At 46.5% G+C, this 16621-nt stretch overlaps 1 protein-coding gene across 8 annotated transcripts in view; it reads left to right on the top strand.

The window, feature by feature from the left end:
• The first annotated feature begins 227 nt into the window (after positions 1-227).
• The window catches only part of TDP1 (tyrosyl-DNA phosphodiesterase-like protein), a 58773-nt gene continuing 42379 nt past the window's right edge, over positions 228-16621 (top strand). For all 8 annotated transcript variants that reach the window (XM_088724091.2, XM_089930796.1, XM_039125922.3 and 5 more), the window contains exons 1-4: positions 228-500; positions 3172-3357; positions 3642-3914; positions 15245-15463. In XM_088724091.2, coding sequence (XP_088580217.2) covers positions 486-500; positions 3172-3357; positions 3642-3914; positions 15245-15463 — 693 coding nt within the window. In that variant the 5' untranslated portion in view covers positions 228-485. The remainder of the gene's footprint in view (positions 501-3171; positions 3358-3641; positions 3915-15244; positions 15464-16621) is intronic.

Genomic DNA, 16621 nt, shown 5'->3' with positions numbered 1-16621 from the left:
TTATATTAGAGGTGTTTGTGCAAAAATAATGTTTTATGAAAATATTGAAATAAATACAAATTTAAAAAGGGCATTCTGTAAATTTAAATTTAGGAGGATATTTATGAAAAAAAACTTAGTAAATATTATAAGATCACGGCCGTCCATCTCAATTAGGAATTGCCAAGCTGGCACTGGTCCGTGTAACGGTACGCATCCGGGCTATAAAACCCCGCCTAAATTGCTTCGGGACGCTTTCCCGACTTCACCGGTGCCGCCCTTCTCCGTCCTATAAAAGGCCGCATCAGCTCTCCGAGCCGGGGAAACGGAAGCGAGCTAGGTTTCCCCTTCCCCTCGGGCGAGAGCTGGGGATCCTCTGTTTCGGCTGCAAAAGCTACGCCATTCCAAAAAAATTGAGGCTTCTTGTCCTCCGGATCTCTCCCGGAGGAGTTCGCCGATCCTTCAACGATCGTTAGGGTTTTAGGAAAGAACGCTTACTTTCCTACATGGCGGGGTCTCGGGTACTTCTTTTTCTCTTATATCTTGGCTAACCTTATCTGTTGCGAAGTTTTCTTGACGTTTATTCCCTTCAAATGTACCTAAAGATTGTCTCTTTTCCGCTTCTTTGAAAGATTTCGTTCATATTTCTTTCATGTTTCTTTCTTTCTTTTACATTTTCCTTTATTATTTAAGCTGTGATCTTTGGCTTCTCTGTTCCCTTGGAAAACCTTGTCTGAGTTTTCTTGACGTTGATTCCGTCCAACCGTACATTAAGATCGCCTCTTTTCCGCTTCGTTGAAGGATTTTGTTCGTATTTCTTTAATGTTTCTTTCTTTCTTTAACATTTTCCTTTATTATTAGCGCTGTGATCTTTTGCGCTCCCCTCCAAAAAAATAATAATCTTGACATGGAGTTCCTCAGATCAATCCTAAGGACTGCTTCCTTTTTTGGATGATTTCGCTTATGCATCTTTCATGCTCTTTTCTTTCTTTCGTTTTGCCTTTTCTTCCCCCTTAACGATAACATTTTTTTCAATCGCTGTGATCTCTTGCCTTCTTTTACGTTTTCCTTTATTACTTGCGCCGTGATCTTTTGCCCCCCGTTTTTTTTTCTTGACATTGAGATCCTCCGGTCAATCCTAAGGATTGCTTCTTTTTTTTAAAGATGATTTCGCTCATGTATCTTTCATGTTCTTTTCTTTCTTACATTTTGCCCTTTCTTTCCTCCTTAACGATATTTTTTTTTTAATCTCTGTGATCTTTCGCAATCTTTGACGTTTTCCTTTTTTACTGTGGTCTTTTGGCCCCCGTTTTTTTTTATTTTACCTAACATTGAGATCCTCCGATCAATCCTAAAGATTGCTTCTTCTTTGGATGATTTCGTTCACGGGTCGTTAATGTTCGTTTTTTTTTCCTTACGCTTTGAATTTTCTTTTTGGCCCCTTAATGACGACATTTTTTTTAATCCCTCTGATATTTTGCTACGAATGACATTAAGTACCTCGGATTAATCATAAAGATACCTTCTTTGTTTACTTTCTTGAATGATTTACTAATGTCTTTAATATGTTGATGATCTTTTAGGTACGTTGTATTTGGGGATATTTCAATATGCACAACAGAGAATATTCCCAAAAAAACTAGATTAACATCAAAACTTTCGGAGTAGTCCTAAAATTGGCTTCTTTTTTGAGTTATTGGAATGAGTTATTTGGATAATTTATACTAAAATCTTTCATAAATCCTACTGTAGAGATTTTTTAATCAAATGCCTTGATTTAATTTGGTCCAAAGCAATGTCCGTCGGACCAATGCACTGGTGGGCGCTGGTACCGGTTCCGACCGGTAGGGACCGGTATCAGAGGTTTGGCTTGGTTCATGCATCCAAAAGTCTTAAAAAAAATTGAAACTGGTACAGGCCAGTACCGATTTTTAACACCGAACCGGCTGGTACCGGTTCGGTACGGGCTGAACGGGCTGGTTTAGCATTCCTTGGTCCAAAGCAATTGATCCACACCTGGGCAACCGAGCTATGCTCCCATGGTTTATGGTTTCTTAAAATTTTGATTTATATAGTTGTCCTTAATTTAGGATTACATATTTGTGATGCAAATAAAGCTTCACTGGAAATTTTACTAGACATTATACCCATTAGGGAATGTCTTCTGTGCACATTCCTGGTGGATATCTCTCCCTGCTAGAGATGCCTGGACCAATCACAGATGATCAATGCTAGAATGAGAAGTAGTCATAAAAATTTTCTCAACTTGATGCATCATGCACTTAATTCCTAAAATTGACTGAAACAAAAAGGAAAAAAATCGGTGAATAAGATTAAATGTAGCTATAAAGATAACTATCCATGTACTAGACATCAAATTTTTTGTTTTGAAAAATTTTGGCGTTAAGGAACCCCCAATAGTTATAGGTATCATGCAAATATGCACTTCCAAATCAGGTTTTGTGGTAAATGTACAAATGAAATTTGTTATCGCAATGCACCTTTATAAGATAATATTTGCTCTAGCTATATTGTCAAAATCAGAATTTTTTGGAAATAATCAATCTGCAAATCCACAATATGCATGTGTTAGAGCTGAGTGTGCTGAGTTGGATATATATATATATATATATATATATATATATTGTATACTTACGATGTATATGAGATAAGTACATAAGTACTAGCAAAGATAATGAAGGCCCTGCTTGTGAGGTGATTAGATTTGTATGGAAGAATTAGGAAGATGATGCTGCGGAAACTATAGATGGAACTTGCAAAGAGGAGTTGAAAGTTGACCATCTGAAATAGTTGAAAGAAAAGTTTTTTTGCTTATAATCATATGTACTTGAAAAACATCATCGGCGGAATTGCGGAAAGGAACAAATGACATAAAAATGCTGTTTGCAGATATTTTCATTTAACCCAAGATTTACGGGTGCACCTTCAGTTCATCAGAATTTTGTGGATGCATGTGCATATATTCTTTTGATTATTCTTTTGATTATTACATTATGGATGCATGTAATTTTCATGTTAACTTTCTAACATATGCATTGTAATATATTCTGTCCCGTGCTTTATATGTATGCAAATGGTTGTTATATCCTACATGAGCTGAGGATGACTGATTTTTTGTTAAAGCGACCACGGATTAGGATCCTAAGAATATAATTCTTTTGATTGTTTTAGGTGAAGATTGGCCTCTTAATTCCCCTTCAAAAGAACCTTTTGGTAGATTACTCAGTCTCGAATATACCAATATTTCAAGGACGTAATATTATTGGCCGCAATAACCTTGCTATATCTGACAAGAGAGTTAGCCGCAAGCATGTCAGTTTGCATACAACAGTTGATGGCTCCGCTGAAGTTGTTGTGGTACGTCATCTATTTATGCAGTATATTAGCTTAAATTGCTTCTTTGCTTCTATGACTTGCAATGGGAAAAAATTGGCGGTCCAGCTACACTTAATAATTGTGACCTTGCTACAGGTTGTGATATGAGGCATATAATTTGTAACACATTGTATCATTCTATCAGAGCTTATTTTTCTGATACTTATGTCTATTTGCTAATTATTTGCTATTTCATTTAACCTGGGATTAAAAGTGAAGATATCTAGACCCTGTTTATATATTCGATATTTTAAATGACCTTGCAGGAAGGACCAAATCCTGTTATTGTAAAATCTGGGGATGAAAGAAAGAAGCTCTCTACTCAAGACAAAGCTCCGTTTGTTCATGGTGACATTCTTGAGTTGATTCCTGGTAATTATTTATTTAAGTATGTAACAGTTGGCAATGAGGATGCATCTTCATCAAAAATAGATTCGAGCTTCTTAAGAAAAGAAAAAAGACACAGTGAAGAGGAGAGTTCAGCTGTCAAAAGGAATCGACATATTCTTGAAGATGAATCTTTGGAAAAAACTTTGCAGGTTTTGTTCTAAACTGCTTTGCTGACATGTATCCCTGTTTTGGTAAAATGGCATTCTATTAATTTTTGAATTATTAAACTTTTTACCGACCTCATGTTTTTGGTTCATTTTTCATAATACTGCCATCGTTGTTTCTGAGGGATGAAATTAAATGTCATAAGCTAATATTGTTTAGATTCTTCCTCTCCATTCATATGCACATGATTTTACCCTTGTATAGATGAAAGGGTTGTAGCTCAATTTTAGAATAAAAAAGATGGGAGGAGAAGCGCTAAATTAAGCCTACTGGTTTATCTCGATTAAGAAACATGCAAACCTTGCATATTGACAATTCGATCAAATTGTATGAGAATATTTTTTTCGCAAGTCTGGTAGTTATATTGTATTCAGATATATCAATAAAGAACTGGAATCCTGAGGCTTATTGACATGTCTTAGGTTCACTTAAGTTTTTTTTTGGACACCTATCTTGTTTGATATTCTGCTCTACATTGAAAAATATCATTTTCTACACCTTTTCTTTATCTATGAGCATGCTGTATGTTGTACCTTTTAAGCACTTAACTATTCGTTTTTCTTGTTGTATGAACTTGAGATCCTTTAATGGTCCAGCTGCCAGAACATTAAAGGCCTCTGTCTGAAGAACAAAATAAAGAAGAAAGATGCAGAAGAAGAAAGAAGAGAGAAATTCAGCAAGAGGAGGGGGCATATGTACAATTTAGATGTGTGACAACCTGACCCTTTCTCTGTTTACATTAGACAAGGGCATCTTTTATGCATAATAAAGTGACATATATTCCCCCCACCGGGGTGCAGGACAAAAATATGCACACCATACAAGTTATGCCTATAAACAAGGCCTATAGGTTAAGATACACTTTAACACTCAATGTTTTCATGACTTTCCAATAGTGTTGATTTTCCTTTTTTTTTTTCCACCTAACACTTTGATAACTTATAGATAATGGTAGTTGCAAAAGATACGTCTGCACATTGCATGATCTCATTTTGAAGTTTATCTTTTAAATCTTAGTGTGTTACAAATTGTTAAAACATTTGTATTCTACTCTTTTGTGTGATTTATGTTTAAAGTATGCCATGCGGGCGCGCGGAGGGTTGTGCACTGCGGTGTGGGCATCCGGAGGGCTGCGCATTGCCAGGCGCGCGGGCGGGGGGCTGCGCCCATCCGAGCGCGCTGTGGTGCGGGCGCATGGAGGGCCGCGCTATTGTGGACCCCAGACGGCCAACCCACAAACGAGCTCCGCCAAGCCAAATTTCGGGAGATTAGTCCGAGATTGGCCTTGGCCAAGACCAAGTTGCGAGCCAAATCCACTTATTGTAGGTTTGCCCAAGCATTGGCCAACTTCGCCAGTAGCTGGCTTAGCCCTGCGTAGGCCTTGCCTAGCGCCTGCACGAGGTTTGGGGCCATCAGCACCAGCGCGCGGCCAACCTGCGCACCAGCACGGCCATAGCTGTGCGCGGACCCCGCGCGCGCACCCAGTAGCGCGCGGGCTTCCATGCGCCCGTCCAGCCTCAGGCGCGCGCGACCAACCGCGCGCACACCTGTCGCGCGCACGCCACAGGTGCGCGGCCCTCCGTGCGCGTACTAGCCAGCGCGCGGCCGATCGTGCCTGCACCAGCCCGCGCACGACCCTCTGCACGCACATCCAGCACTCGGGCCGGCCAACGCCCAAGCGCTAGGCCGACCTGACACTCCGCACACTAGCACGAGCACGACGCTCTCCGCCCGTGCCCGCACGACGCACCCAAACCTTGCTATGGCCAGAAGGGGCTGAAGCAGTGCCAGGCCGCCATCCTACGCCTTGCCAGCACCTGGCACATGCACAACGATCCGTTGCGCGCATGCCAAGAGTGGGCATGGTCGTGGGCGACGACAAGGCATGGCACGTCAAGCACAGAGCTCGGCCAACATTGCGCCCGACCAAGCACCATCAAGCCAATTGGTCAAGAGGCATGCACATGGTCTGAGCCAAGCCAAAGCAAGCAACATCAGGCCGAGCCCGAGCACATGGCCAACCGAGCGCCATCCAAGGGGCCACACATCAGCTAGCACGAGCGTGCCCGCAAGCCAAGCAATGGACTCGGTCAACAACCGACAGCAACAAGTGGCAAGAGAGCAAATAGGGAAAGATCCCCAAAGGAAGCACTCGGCCAGCAGGCCGAGACAAGTGTCATGCATCTGCACGCAAGAGCAAGAATGGAAAGGCCCCCAAAGGTTGCGCTCGGCCAAAGACAGCAGGCTGAGCCACATGGCAAGCATCTAAGCACAAGCAAAGGGCCAAAGAAGGAAGGAACGCGTGCAGAATCCATGGAGTCCGCGGATTCTTCCATAGAGGCCAGGCAAACAGAAGCATGGGCGGCCAAGATGCAACAGGCTGCAGGATCAAAGGAGCACAAGAAGACAAGTTATTAATCCGCGGGAGGAGAGGCAGCTGGATCTGCTTTCCGGCCAACCAAGACCCGCATCCGGGCCAACCAGGATCCGTGTCCCGGCCAGGTCGGGAGCTCAATCCAGCCAGCCATACAAGATGCCAAATCAAGACTCCGCGGACACATGGCAGCACCCGCGCGGGACGCGCCCCGGCCAACCGGGCAACGCATCCCAGGCATCCAAGAGCCAGCAAATTCAGCACATGGCCTCAAGGGATCTGACTTAGTTTGGATCCCCTTGCGGCTGATTAGGAATGCTTTTTGAATTTTGAATTGTTTCCGCCAATAAGCCTATTCAACATATGGGCATTAGGCCTATATAAAGGAGCCATTAGGGCCCTTTGAAGGAATCAATTAGATCATCTATTTTCAGCTTCTTAAGGATTTTTTCTTAGGTCCCTTAGGGAGTCGGCCGAAAGGCTTGAGCAGCACTCGTGCCGATGTCGGTCTAGAGGTTAGGCCTTAGACTTGGGCTATTGAGGGGTTAGGCCTTCAATAGATTTCGGTCCTTAGATCTTTGTCTAAGACTTGGGCTAGGGGTGGGTAAATCAACTCCCTTGAGATTGTATTAAGCTAGCATGATTCTTTCCCGATCTTGCTAGATTTCTTTTCATCGTTGTCTTTTAGAATAGTCATCATATTTCAGCCCCATACTTTGATTCTTTTCCTTGTCCGAGCACCATTATTGGAGTAGCATAGGCAAGGTTCCAAAAGCAGCAAGAGATAGCGCGTTAAAGATGATCCCGCAACCAACCAACAACTCCCTCGACTGAACCTCGGTGCGGGGTTTGGGACCGCAGTGCCCCATGGGGCCAACACTGGTGGCTTTTATTAAGATAGATCGTCGGGCACTCGACTAGGTCCACGGAAGGGCAATCTCAAAAGGTAACACACTTATCTTTGAGATCTATATTCTCTTCACATATTCATATGAGATCTGAAGTTTAAAATCAGATCTGAATTTTTTTTGTATTTATTTGAGAGATCTGATTGTATTGGGGATATTTATAGTCTTGACGTATTGTGAGTCTTTCTTTGTAAGGGGGAAGAGTTCTCTTGATTTTATCTTGTTCAAACTAGGGATAGCACAACGGGGAGGCTACTGGTTGTACCCAGTGCTATTTGACCAAACTGATCTGCTGTAGGATATATTAGGGGTCGCATAAAGGGAGGCTACTGGTAGTACCTTGTGCGCCTTCTCCAACTACAGTGTTTCAGGGAACAAATCGTTTATCAAGACCTCTTTGGGTTGAGAGATATTTTTATTTTGTATTCACTTTTTGTACAACCCATACGTGGGATATTGGCGTTGATTAAGTGGTGTATTGTTTACTTTTAAAAGAAAGGTCGGTTCATCCCTTGGGTGACGATCACTGGAGGATTGGGTTATTGTTGGGACTGATTTTATTGATTAGATATGAAGTCAGGAGGAGACTCAAACACCCAACAAAGGCTTGTAGAAGCCTCGGAGAGTAGTAATGCCCAACTTGGCTGAGTGTTAGAGAATGTTATGAACACTTTGGTCGACATGAGTAGAGAAAATAACGCCAATATTGAGAGGTTAGAAAGGAGATTTGTAGAGAGGGAGAGTGATATGAGTGATGGATTGAGAAAAAAACACGAGAGAAACAAGAAGAGGAGGAAGAATAGAGAGTGGTGATGTAGTAGTTGAGAGATGGGCCGATGGCATCCTAAAGGAGGATCGGCCTGGGGTTATTATGAAGAGGAAAGTGAACCCAAAAGGAACCCTGTACCTTGGAGGCCTTCTGGCCGAAGAGATCATGAGGAAAGGAGGAGAGATCGGGTTGATATTGAGGAAGAAGTTAGGGTTTCGGGTCTCCAAGAGAAAGGGATTCGAAGACCTAAGATATATTTTCCAACTTCCGAAGGTGGAGATCCATATAAATGGCTTGACAAGGTGGAGCAATACTTTCAAGTCTATGAGATCCCATGGGAGGAAAGAGTTACCTTAGCTAGTTATCATTTAGAAGGGAGAGCAAGTAAATGGTGGAGATGGCTAAGGATTTGTATGAGAAAGAGGGGAATCGATTGGGATGGACGATCTTTGTACAAGAATTTATGACTCAATGGGGGCCGTCCCCAGTTGTTAATCACCATGGCCAATTAGCCAAACTGAAGCAAGAAGGCAAGGTGCATAGCTAAATCGACGACTTTCGCCAACTCCAAACTATGGTGGATGGATGGTTCGAAGAAGCTTTGCTAGGCACCTTCATCGACGGGCTCAAACCTTGGCTATCCAAAGAACTTAAACTCAAGCAGCCCACAAGCCTTCAAGATGCAATGAGGATGGTGAAGATCTTTGACCAAAGCGGCTATCCCGACCGACGACTGGCTAAGGAAGTCTCCAACTGCAAGGACACCAAACCCTTGCAATCGAGGCTACACATGCAGCCGCAAGCACTTCCAAATCATTGCCCCAAGAAGTAAGAAAACTAACTCGTGAACTCCAAAAATACTTTGATAAGGGTCTATGTTACAAGTGTGGCGCCAAGTGGGAGAAGGGCCACCGATGTAATCGTGGCCAAGCCTTTGTGATAGAACTCGAACGTGAAGAAGAAACCAATGAAGGTACTGAATTTCAGATGGGAATCAAACTGCAAATGACCCATCCGACGAAGACGTGCCTTCATGATCCATGAATGCAGCTCAAGTTCCACTGAAGATTCAGGTGTTGAAGCCGACACCATACCAGAAATTTCTGCAACCGCAGAAATTTCCGCAGCTGCCCAAAATTCTGCAACTCCTACCGCAGCCAACCACTCCAAGGTAACCCCCCCAAATCATGGCTGCTGAACAAACACTTGCAGAAATTCCAGCAAGCAAGGAAGAGATCAAAAGCGCTGCTGCAACTCCAGAAGACAACAGCAGGAAATCAGAACCTTTAGAGGGTGATCAAGCATTCCTATTTGAGGGCAGCAACAAAGGACCTAAGGCTGAACCATTTGCAGCAAAGCAGATGATGCTGCAACCAAACCGGCAGCAGCATGCCGTGATGAAGCCAAGCAACACAGAATAGCTAATGCAGGAAGCCCGAATTAGAAGGTAGAAGATCATGTCGGTGCGACCCTTATCTGCAACAAGTTGCAGATTTGTAACCATGACCGAAGATTCTACATTCGGTATGTTCATTTGCCTGTTATTCCAAACTTCAGCAGAGACATGTTTGGGCACTTCCACAACAGTCAAGTAGGTGGACTTCCTAAATGGATTCGCATCCGGGCAAAGCACTCTTCCTATTGGGGAAGATTGAAGGCGTCGCATATGCTATTTCATTCGGGCGACGTACCGAAGGCATCAACTGCATGAGAAGACAGTGACAAGTTGGCTCCAAGGTATTCAAGATATATCCTTGAGGGCAAGGATGTTCTCCAAGAGAGGGTGAATGTTGCGAACCCCGCTCCACCGAGCCAAATTTCAGTTGGCACAAGCGAGGCCAATACTCCGGCCAACTCTGTTGCTTGGAGGCTTGGCTGAGTCGTGGCCAAGCATTGTAGCAGCCGCCCCAACCTTGTGTAGGCTTTCCACAACACCCACGCGAAGTTCAGGGTCATCAAATGCATGAGCCCAAGAGAACTGCGTGCTCGACCAAAGGCTGCATGCAACACCTCTTCATCGCAGCCACTCAGCCTGTGTGCAGCACTTGCAAAAGCGGCCGCATGCCAGGCCCTCGACCGCGAGGCCTTCGGCCCTTGCTCTAGCAGCAACGTGTAGCCAATCGTGTTTTTACTTTGTAGCAACGCGTAGCCAACTGCGCACGCATGCCCTAGCAACGAGCGGCTCCGCGTGTGCACTAGGCAGCGCGCGGTCCTCTGCGCTCCCGCCAGCTCGCGCATGGCCCTCCGCGCGCCCGACCAGCAGCGCGCGGCGCTCTGCGCACCCCAGCATCCGGGCCGGCCAACACCCAAGCGCCAGGCCGACCCGATGCACCGCGCACTAGCGCGCGCCCAGCGCTCCACGCCCACGCCGGCATGGCGCGCTCGAACCTCGCCTCAGTTAGAAGGGGCCGGTGCACTGCCAGGCCACCAGCCCGGGAGATCAATCCAGCCAGCCATACAAGATGCTAAATCAAGACTCCGCGGACACATGGCGGCACCTGCACGGGACATGAGCCCCGGCCAACCGGGCAATGCATCCTGGACGTCCAAGAGCCCAGCAAATTCAGCACATGACCGCAAGGGATCTGACTTAGTTTGGATCCCCTTGCGGCTGATTAGGAATGTTTTTTGAATTTTGAATTGTTTCCGCCAATAAGCCTATTCAGCACATGGGTATTAGGCCTAAATAAAGGAGCCATTAAGGCTCTTCGAGGCAATCAATTCGATCATTTATTTTCAGCTGGTAAAGAGTTTTCCCTTAGGTCCTTTAGGGAGTCGGCCGAAAGGCTTGGGCGGCACTTGTGCCAATGTCGGTCTAGGGGTTGGGCCTTAGACTTGGGCTATTGAGGGGTTAGGCCTTCAATAGATTTCGGTCTAGATCTTTGTCTAGGACTTAGGCTAGGGTGGGGTAAATCAACTCCCCTTAGATTGTATTAGGCTAGCCTGGTCCCTTCCCAATCTTGTTAGATTTCTCTTTTTCGTTGTCATTTGGAATAGAATCATCTTTTCTTCCCCACATCTTGATTCTTCTCCTTGGCCGAGCACCAACATTGAAAGTAGCATAGGCAAGGTTCCAAAACAAGCAAGAGATAGCGCGTTACCCGCCCTAAAGATGGTCCTGCACTCAACAACTCCCTCGACTGAACCTTGGCGCGGGGTTTGGAACTGCAGCGCCCCGCTGGTCCAATAGCGTGCCACAGCGCTGCGCACTGCGGTGCGGGCGAGTGGAGGGCCGCACGGGGGGCCGGGTGCTGCGGTAGGGCGTGTGGGGGGCCGAGAGCTGCGTTGCCGGTGCGCGCTGCGGTGCGGACGTGCGGAGAGACGCACGTTGCGGTGCGGCCGCGCACTAGAGCTGGGGCGTGTGGAGGGCCGCGTGCTGCTGGTCGGGCGAACGGAGGGCCGTGCGCTGGCCGGTGCGCGCGCGGTTGGCCGCGTATTGCTACGAAGTGGACGCACGGTTGGCTGCGCGTTGCTGCTAGTGCGAGGGCCGAAGGCCTCGCGGTCGAGAGCCTGGCGCGCGGCCGCTTTGGCAAGTGCTGTGCGCAGGCCGAGTGGCTGCGATCAAGAGGTGCTGCGCACGGCCTTTGGTCGAGCGCGCAATCCTCTTGGGCTGATGCGTGTGGTGACCCCGGACCTTGCGTGGGCGTTGTGGAGGGCTTGCGTGGGGTCGGGCGGCCAAGCCTCCCAGCAATGGAGTTGGCCCGATTATTGGCCTTGAGCGAGGTTGGCCTCACTTGTGCCGTTTGAAATTTGGCTCAGCAGAGCGGGGTTCGCAACATTCACCCTCTCTTGGAGAACATCCTTGCTCTCAAGGATATATTTTTGAATACCTTGGAGCCAACTTGTCACCATCCTCTCGTGTGGTTGATGGCCTTCGGTACGTCGCCCGAATGAAATAGCATCTGTGACGCCTTCAATCTTCCCCAATAGGAAGAGTGCTTTGCCCGGATGCGAAGCCATTTAGGAAGTCCACCCACTTGACTGTTGTGGAAGTGCCCAAACATGTCTTTGCTGAAGTTTGGAATAATAGGCAAATGAACATTATCGAATGTAGAAGATCAACCCTCTTCGGTCATGGTTACAAATCTGCAACTTGTTGCAGATAAGGGTCGCACCGACATGATCTTCTACCTTCTGATTCGGGCTTCCTGCATTAGCCATTTTGTGTTGCTTGGCTTCATCACGGCATGCTGCTGCCGGTTGGTTGCAGCATCATCTGCTTTGCTGCAAATGGTTCCAGCCTTAGGTCCTTTGTTGTTGCCCTCAAATAGGAATGCTTGATGACGCTCTAAAGGTTCTGATTTGCTGCTGTTGTCTTCTGGAGTTGCAACAGCGCTTTTGGCCTCTTCCTTGCTTGCTGGAATTTCTGCAAGGATTTGGTGTGGCGGCTTGGGGCTGAAAGCCACCCTCCATCACGACTATGCCTGCATGCACGCGTGTACAGCAGCGGCACGCGCGCGCTCGACAGCGAGCCTGCGCGCACGCCCGTCAAGCGCCCTGCCGCGCCCCAGTGCCCCAGCCGCCCTGCCACAGCGCCCCAGTGCCCCAGTCGCCCAGCAGCGGCCCAGCCACCCAGTAGCGCTCTGCCACAGCGCCCAGCAGCCTGCCAGCCGCAGGCCTTGGCCGGCCTAGGCCACACCATTTGCCATCTTTCATTAAGTGTTTGTCCCATGGTCTGCCGTACCGGTCCGTACTGGTCCGGCCTGGAACCGGTACCGGATCAGCGTGGAATTCAGTACCGGTAGTTTATTGTTGGAGAACCGGTACGGGACTGGTTCGGACCGGTTCGGGCCCGGTTCTGACCGGTACGGGACCGGTTCGGACTGGTATGGGATCGGTTCGGGCCCGATTTGGGCCGCCACCGGTACGCCGACCAGTACCGGTACGGCGGGCCTTGGTTTGTCCCCTTTGAAGAGCCTATAAATATGCCCTGAGGAGAGCTTGGGGGGATATCTTTTGTCTTGGAGAGTTCATTTGTATTTCGGCCTAAGGGCTTGGGAAGGCTTTTGTCTTAGTGTATTCGGTCTTAGAGCATGTTCTAAGACTTGGGCTAGTGAGGACCCATCATAGTTCCACTAGAGTGTTTGTAATCTTGTCTTTGAGAATTGAATCAACCTTCAAGCGTTCTTCGACATTACTTGTGCTCTTTGGTTGTTTTCTTTTAAGCCAAGGGTCGGGCCAAGCTGCAACCAGTAGATCCGCCCCTTATTTTGATTCCCATGAATACTTGAAGTGCCCGAACACCTTTCGACGTTACCTGCATCGGCCCAAATCAACCATTTTCAAGGTGTGCAGAAGGAGCGCAAGGCATAGAGTGCTGTAAAGGCTTTCAGGCCGAAAGTCACCCTCCATCAGGTCGCGCGCTGCGGTGAGGGCGCACGAGGGGCCGGGCACTGCGGTGCGGGCGCGCATGGCGCGCGGGGGGCACGCAAGGCTAGGTTATTTGGGATTCTTTTCCTCCTATACAGTATGTGATGCCTTGACATTCTGAAATAGTGGGGACACGCAAGGCTAGGTTATTTGGGATTCTTTTATGGTAGGGCCCAGCTTCACACTTTGAGGCCAGATGCATGATGCTAGTCTCAAAAGCCTTTCCCATTAAATAAATTGGTTTATTCAATCAATAGAGGTACAATAAGCAAGATGAACCCCTTGTTTGTTGGTGGATTCCCGCAACAAACAAAACAAGAAAAAAAGTAAATTAAGTATGAATACAGCAAGAAAAAGGCAAATTGTGTGTAAATAATTACACAAAGATGGATCCGCAAGGACCATGATTGGGAATTGTTTGATCGTCTTTCTCCGAGGAAGAAGCGAAACATAATCAACTTGCTGAACCGACCGGAACCGGTCGGTTCAGTACTTCAGCCTGCACCGAACCGGTGCCGACGGGCATCGGTACGGTACAGCGTATAAAAATGGTTCCGACCCAAATTGGGTTGGAATTGATTGGTTCCGTACTTGTACCGGTGCGAACTGGGCCGGTTCGCGCCGGTACAAGCCGGTACCGGTGCGAACCCGCCCGGTTCGCACCGGCCAAGCACATTTTCCCCGCGCATGGGCAGGCGGGGAAGAGCGCCCACGCGGCTGGAGCCTGCGTGGCCTCTTAATGCCACAGAGTGGCATTTAAAGCCACTATGTGGCATTTAACGCGTCCGCACGGATGCGTGCGGATGCGGTGATTTTTTTTTGGGACGCGCGAGCGGAGAATGCGCACCCGTGCGCGATTCCCCGCGTAGGGCACCGTTAATGCCACAGAGTGGCATTTAACCACTCTGTGGCATTTGATGCGTCCGCGCGGACGTGGTGAATTTTTTTTTTTGGGAATCACGCGCGGACGCGCGAGTGGAGAACGCGCGCCCGCGCTCGATTCCCGAGCAGGGAATCGAGTTTGCGCGCGTTCCCCACGCGGGGCACCGTGCCCACGCGGGCTGCCAGCCGGCGTGGGCAGAGTGGCATTAAATGCCTCTCTGCGACATTTGACGCGTCCGTGCGTGGACGCGTTATTTTTTTTTTTAATGTCCGCGCGTGCCCGTGGACGCGTTGTTTTTTTTTTTTTGATGTCCGCGCGCACAGCTCCGGTTCGGTACCGGTTCCAAGCCGGTACCGAACCGGAACTGTACCGGTGCCGGTGCTTGTCGGTACGGTCGGTCCGGCGAACCTTGTATGACACCTTATTTGACATCCTTGTTGATATAGTGAAAAGTATCTCTTTCATGTAGTACTTGAATTATCTGTCTAGAATAGTAGTAATATGAATGACTACTAATATCATGCTTGACAATTTTGATTTTTCAGCTTAAAAGATCTTTGTTTTAGTTTGGGCTTCTCACTGCTCTATATGATCCTATTGACAGACACTATTTTACTCCTACATATGCATGAACCGTACTTATTCCAGATTGTACATCATGCTAATCAAAGTTCTGTTAATCTTATTAATGTCCCTGTTGTCTTCTTATCTTCAGTTATTGGGCCCTACTCAATTTCCCTAACATCTGATTTCTGATTGCTTGCTTTGAGGAATATATGATGATCCTTACACTGATATAAATATATTGTTTTATTTTGCTATTTTGCTCTGTTTTTGCTATTTTATTTTATATGGGCCATTGTGGGTTCCTTGTCTTTCATCGACTAAGGAACACCTGCAACTGCTTTTCGACACTTCTTGCTAATTTCCTTAGGGATAACATATGCTTTCAGCCAATTTAGTTATTTTCACTTGAGCACTCATTTCACTATTTTCTACATGTTGATCAGGAAAATGACAACTTGGAACAGGATGATGTAGTGGCTATTGCACCTACTGATTCTCAGTGGAAACCACCTGAGGTTCTGGCTTCTTGTGAGAACGTGGAGGCCATTCGCCATTTTTGTGTTCCTAAGGATAGACTCTCTTTGATCTTTCGACTTATGCGAGTCCAAGGCCTTCCTGCATGGACAAATTCATGCTCAGTTGCTATACAAGATGTGATACAGGTAAAATCTATACGTAGGGTTAAGAGAATGAGGCATTTTCACTTTCAATAAGTTCGGTGACGTTTATTTATTGTTGTTCTACTCTAAACACCTAATGTTACATTAGATAGGATATTGTAGATATCTAACACTAGCCAGCCAAAGAAAAAGGTGAAAGATAATCCTGTACTGGATTTTTGTTATTACAAAGATATGAAATGGCTAATTTCCATTGGTACTGAAATTATTAACTCAAAAACAACTACAAATAAAAACCAGCATCTAGACGTATCATGAGTTGACTTTTAAGAGTTTTCCGACCCTTGTTTGGATGAAAAGTAGGGATGTACTGCCTATCGGCTTGACATGATAAAAGTAGGCAGCAAGGACCGCAATATTAGTACTGGGTACTATATCGATGCGTTACTGGTTCATTAGGTACAATATGGATTCCATACTGATCTCACTTTTTATCACGGTACCGCCCAATACCTGGTGGTACAGGTTGGTATGGTATGGCATGCACCCCATTTCAGGCAACACTAGGTCTAGGCTATATGGGGTGAAGGGAAAATTTCCCGAGTTGTCTGATAAAATCGGACGCCAGGCATGAAAAATCAATTTTAAAATTTTTATTTATAACAATTATAAATATTAAACTACTAATATGTAAAACATACCTCGATCCCGCAGTGGAAGTTGGATGAGGTATGTCGGATCTGGATCTGGATCTGGATCCCTGAAGATAGCTCTGCGAGGTCTGGATTTGCAGGCCCTCTACTTCGCACGCACGTCGAGCTTCGTAGGAATGTAGGATGACTTTGATATTCGGGCAAAACACCTTTTGCAAAAGGGACCCTAGAAGAAAAGAAATTCCCTTTTTCTTTTCTTTCTTTTCCTTTTCCTTAACAGTAAATCACTGTTTTCTTTTCTCTCCTGTTTCTTCGCGGCACGCCCGAGAGCATTGACGCCTGAGTTTGATCCCGATTACAGAGGAAGAGGGAAGGCAGGAGTGTACGCCGGATCTGAGCTGGATTTCGTACCACCTGAGAGAGAGAGAACTTCTTCCTCTCTCTTCTTCTTCACTAAATCAAGACTATCTCTTTCTGTCTGACGTTTTCTTCCGAAGAAAAAAAATTCTTTCATCTCCTTCTTTGAGGAAACGGTGGCCTACAAATA

Source organism: Phoenix dactylifera, chromosome 1 (assembly GCF_051530095.1).
Source record: "Phoenix dactylifera cultivar Ajwa chromosome 1, Ajwa_hap1_PhDact_Kaust_v1.1, whole genome shotgun sequence".
Taxonomy (NCBI): Eukaryota; Viridiplantae; Streptophyta; class Magnoliopsida; order Arecales; family Arecaceae; genus Phoenix; species Phoenix dactylifera.
Note: the sequence above shows the minus strand (reverse complement) of the source record. Positions and strands in the feature narration are given on the sequence as shown.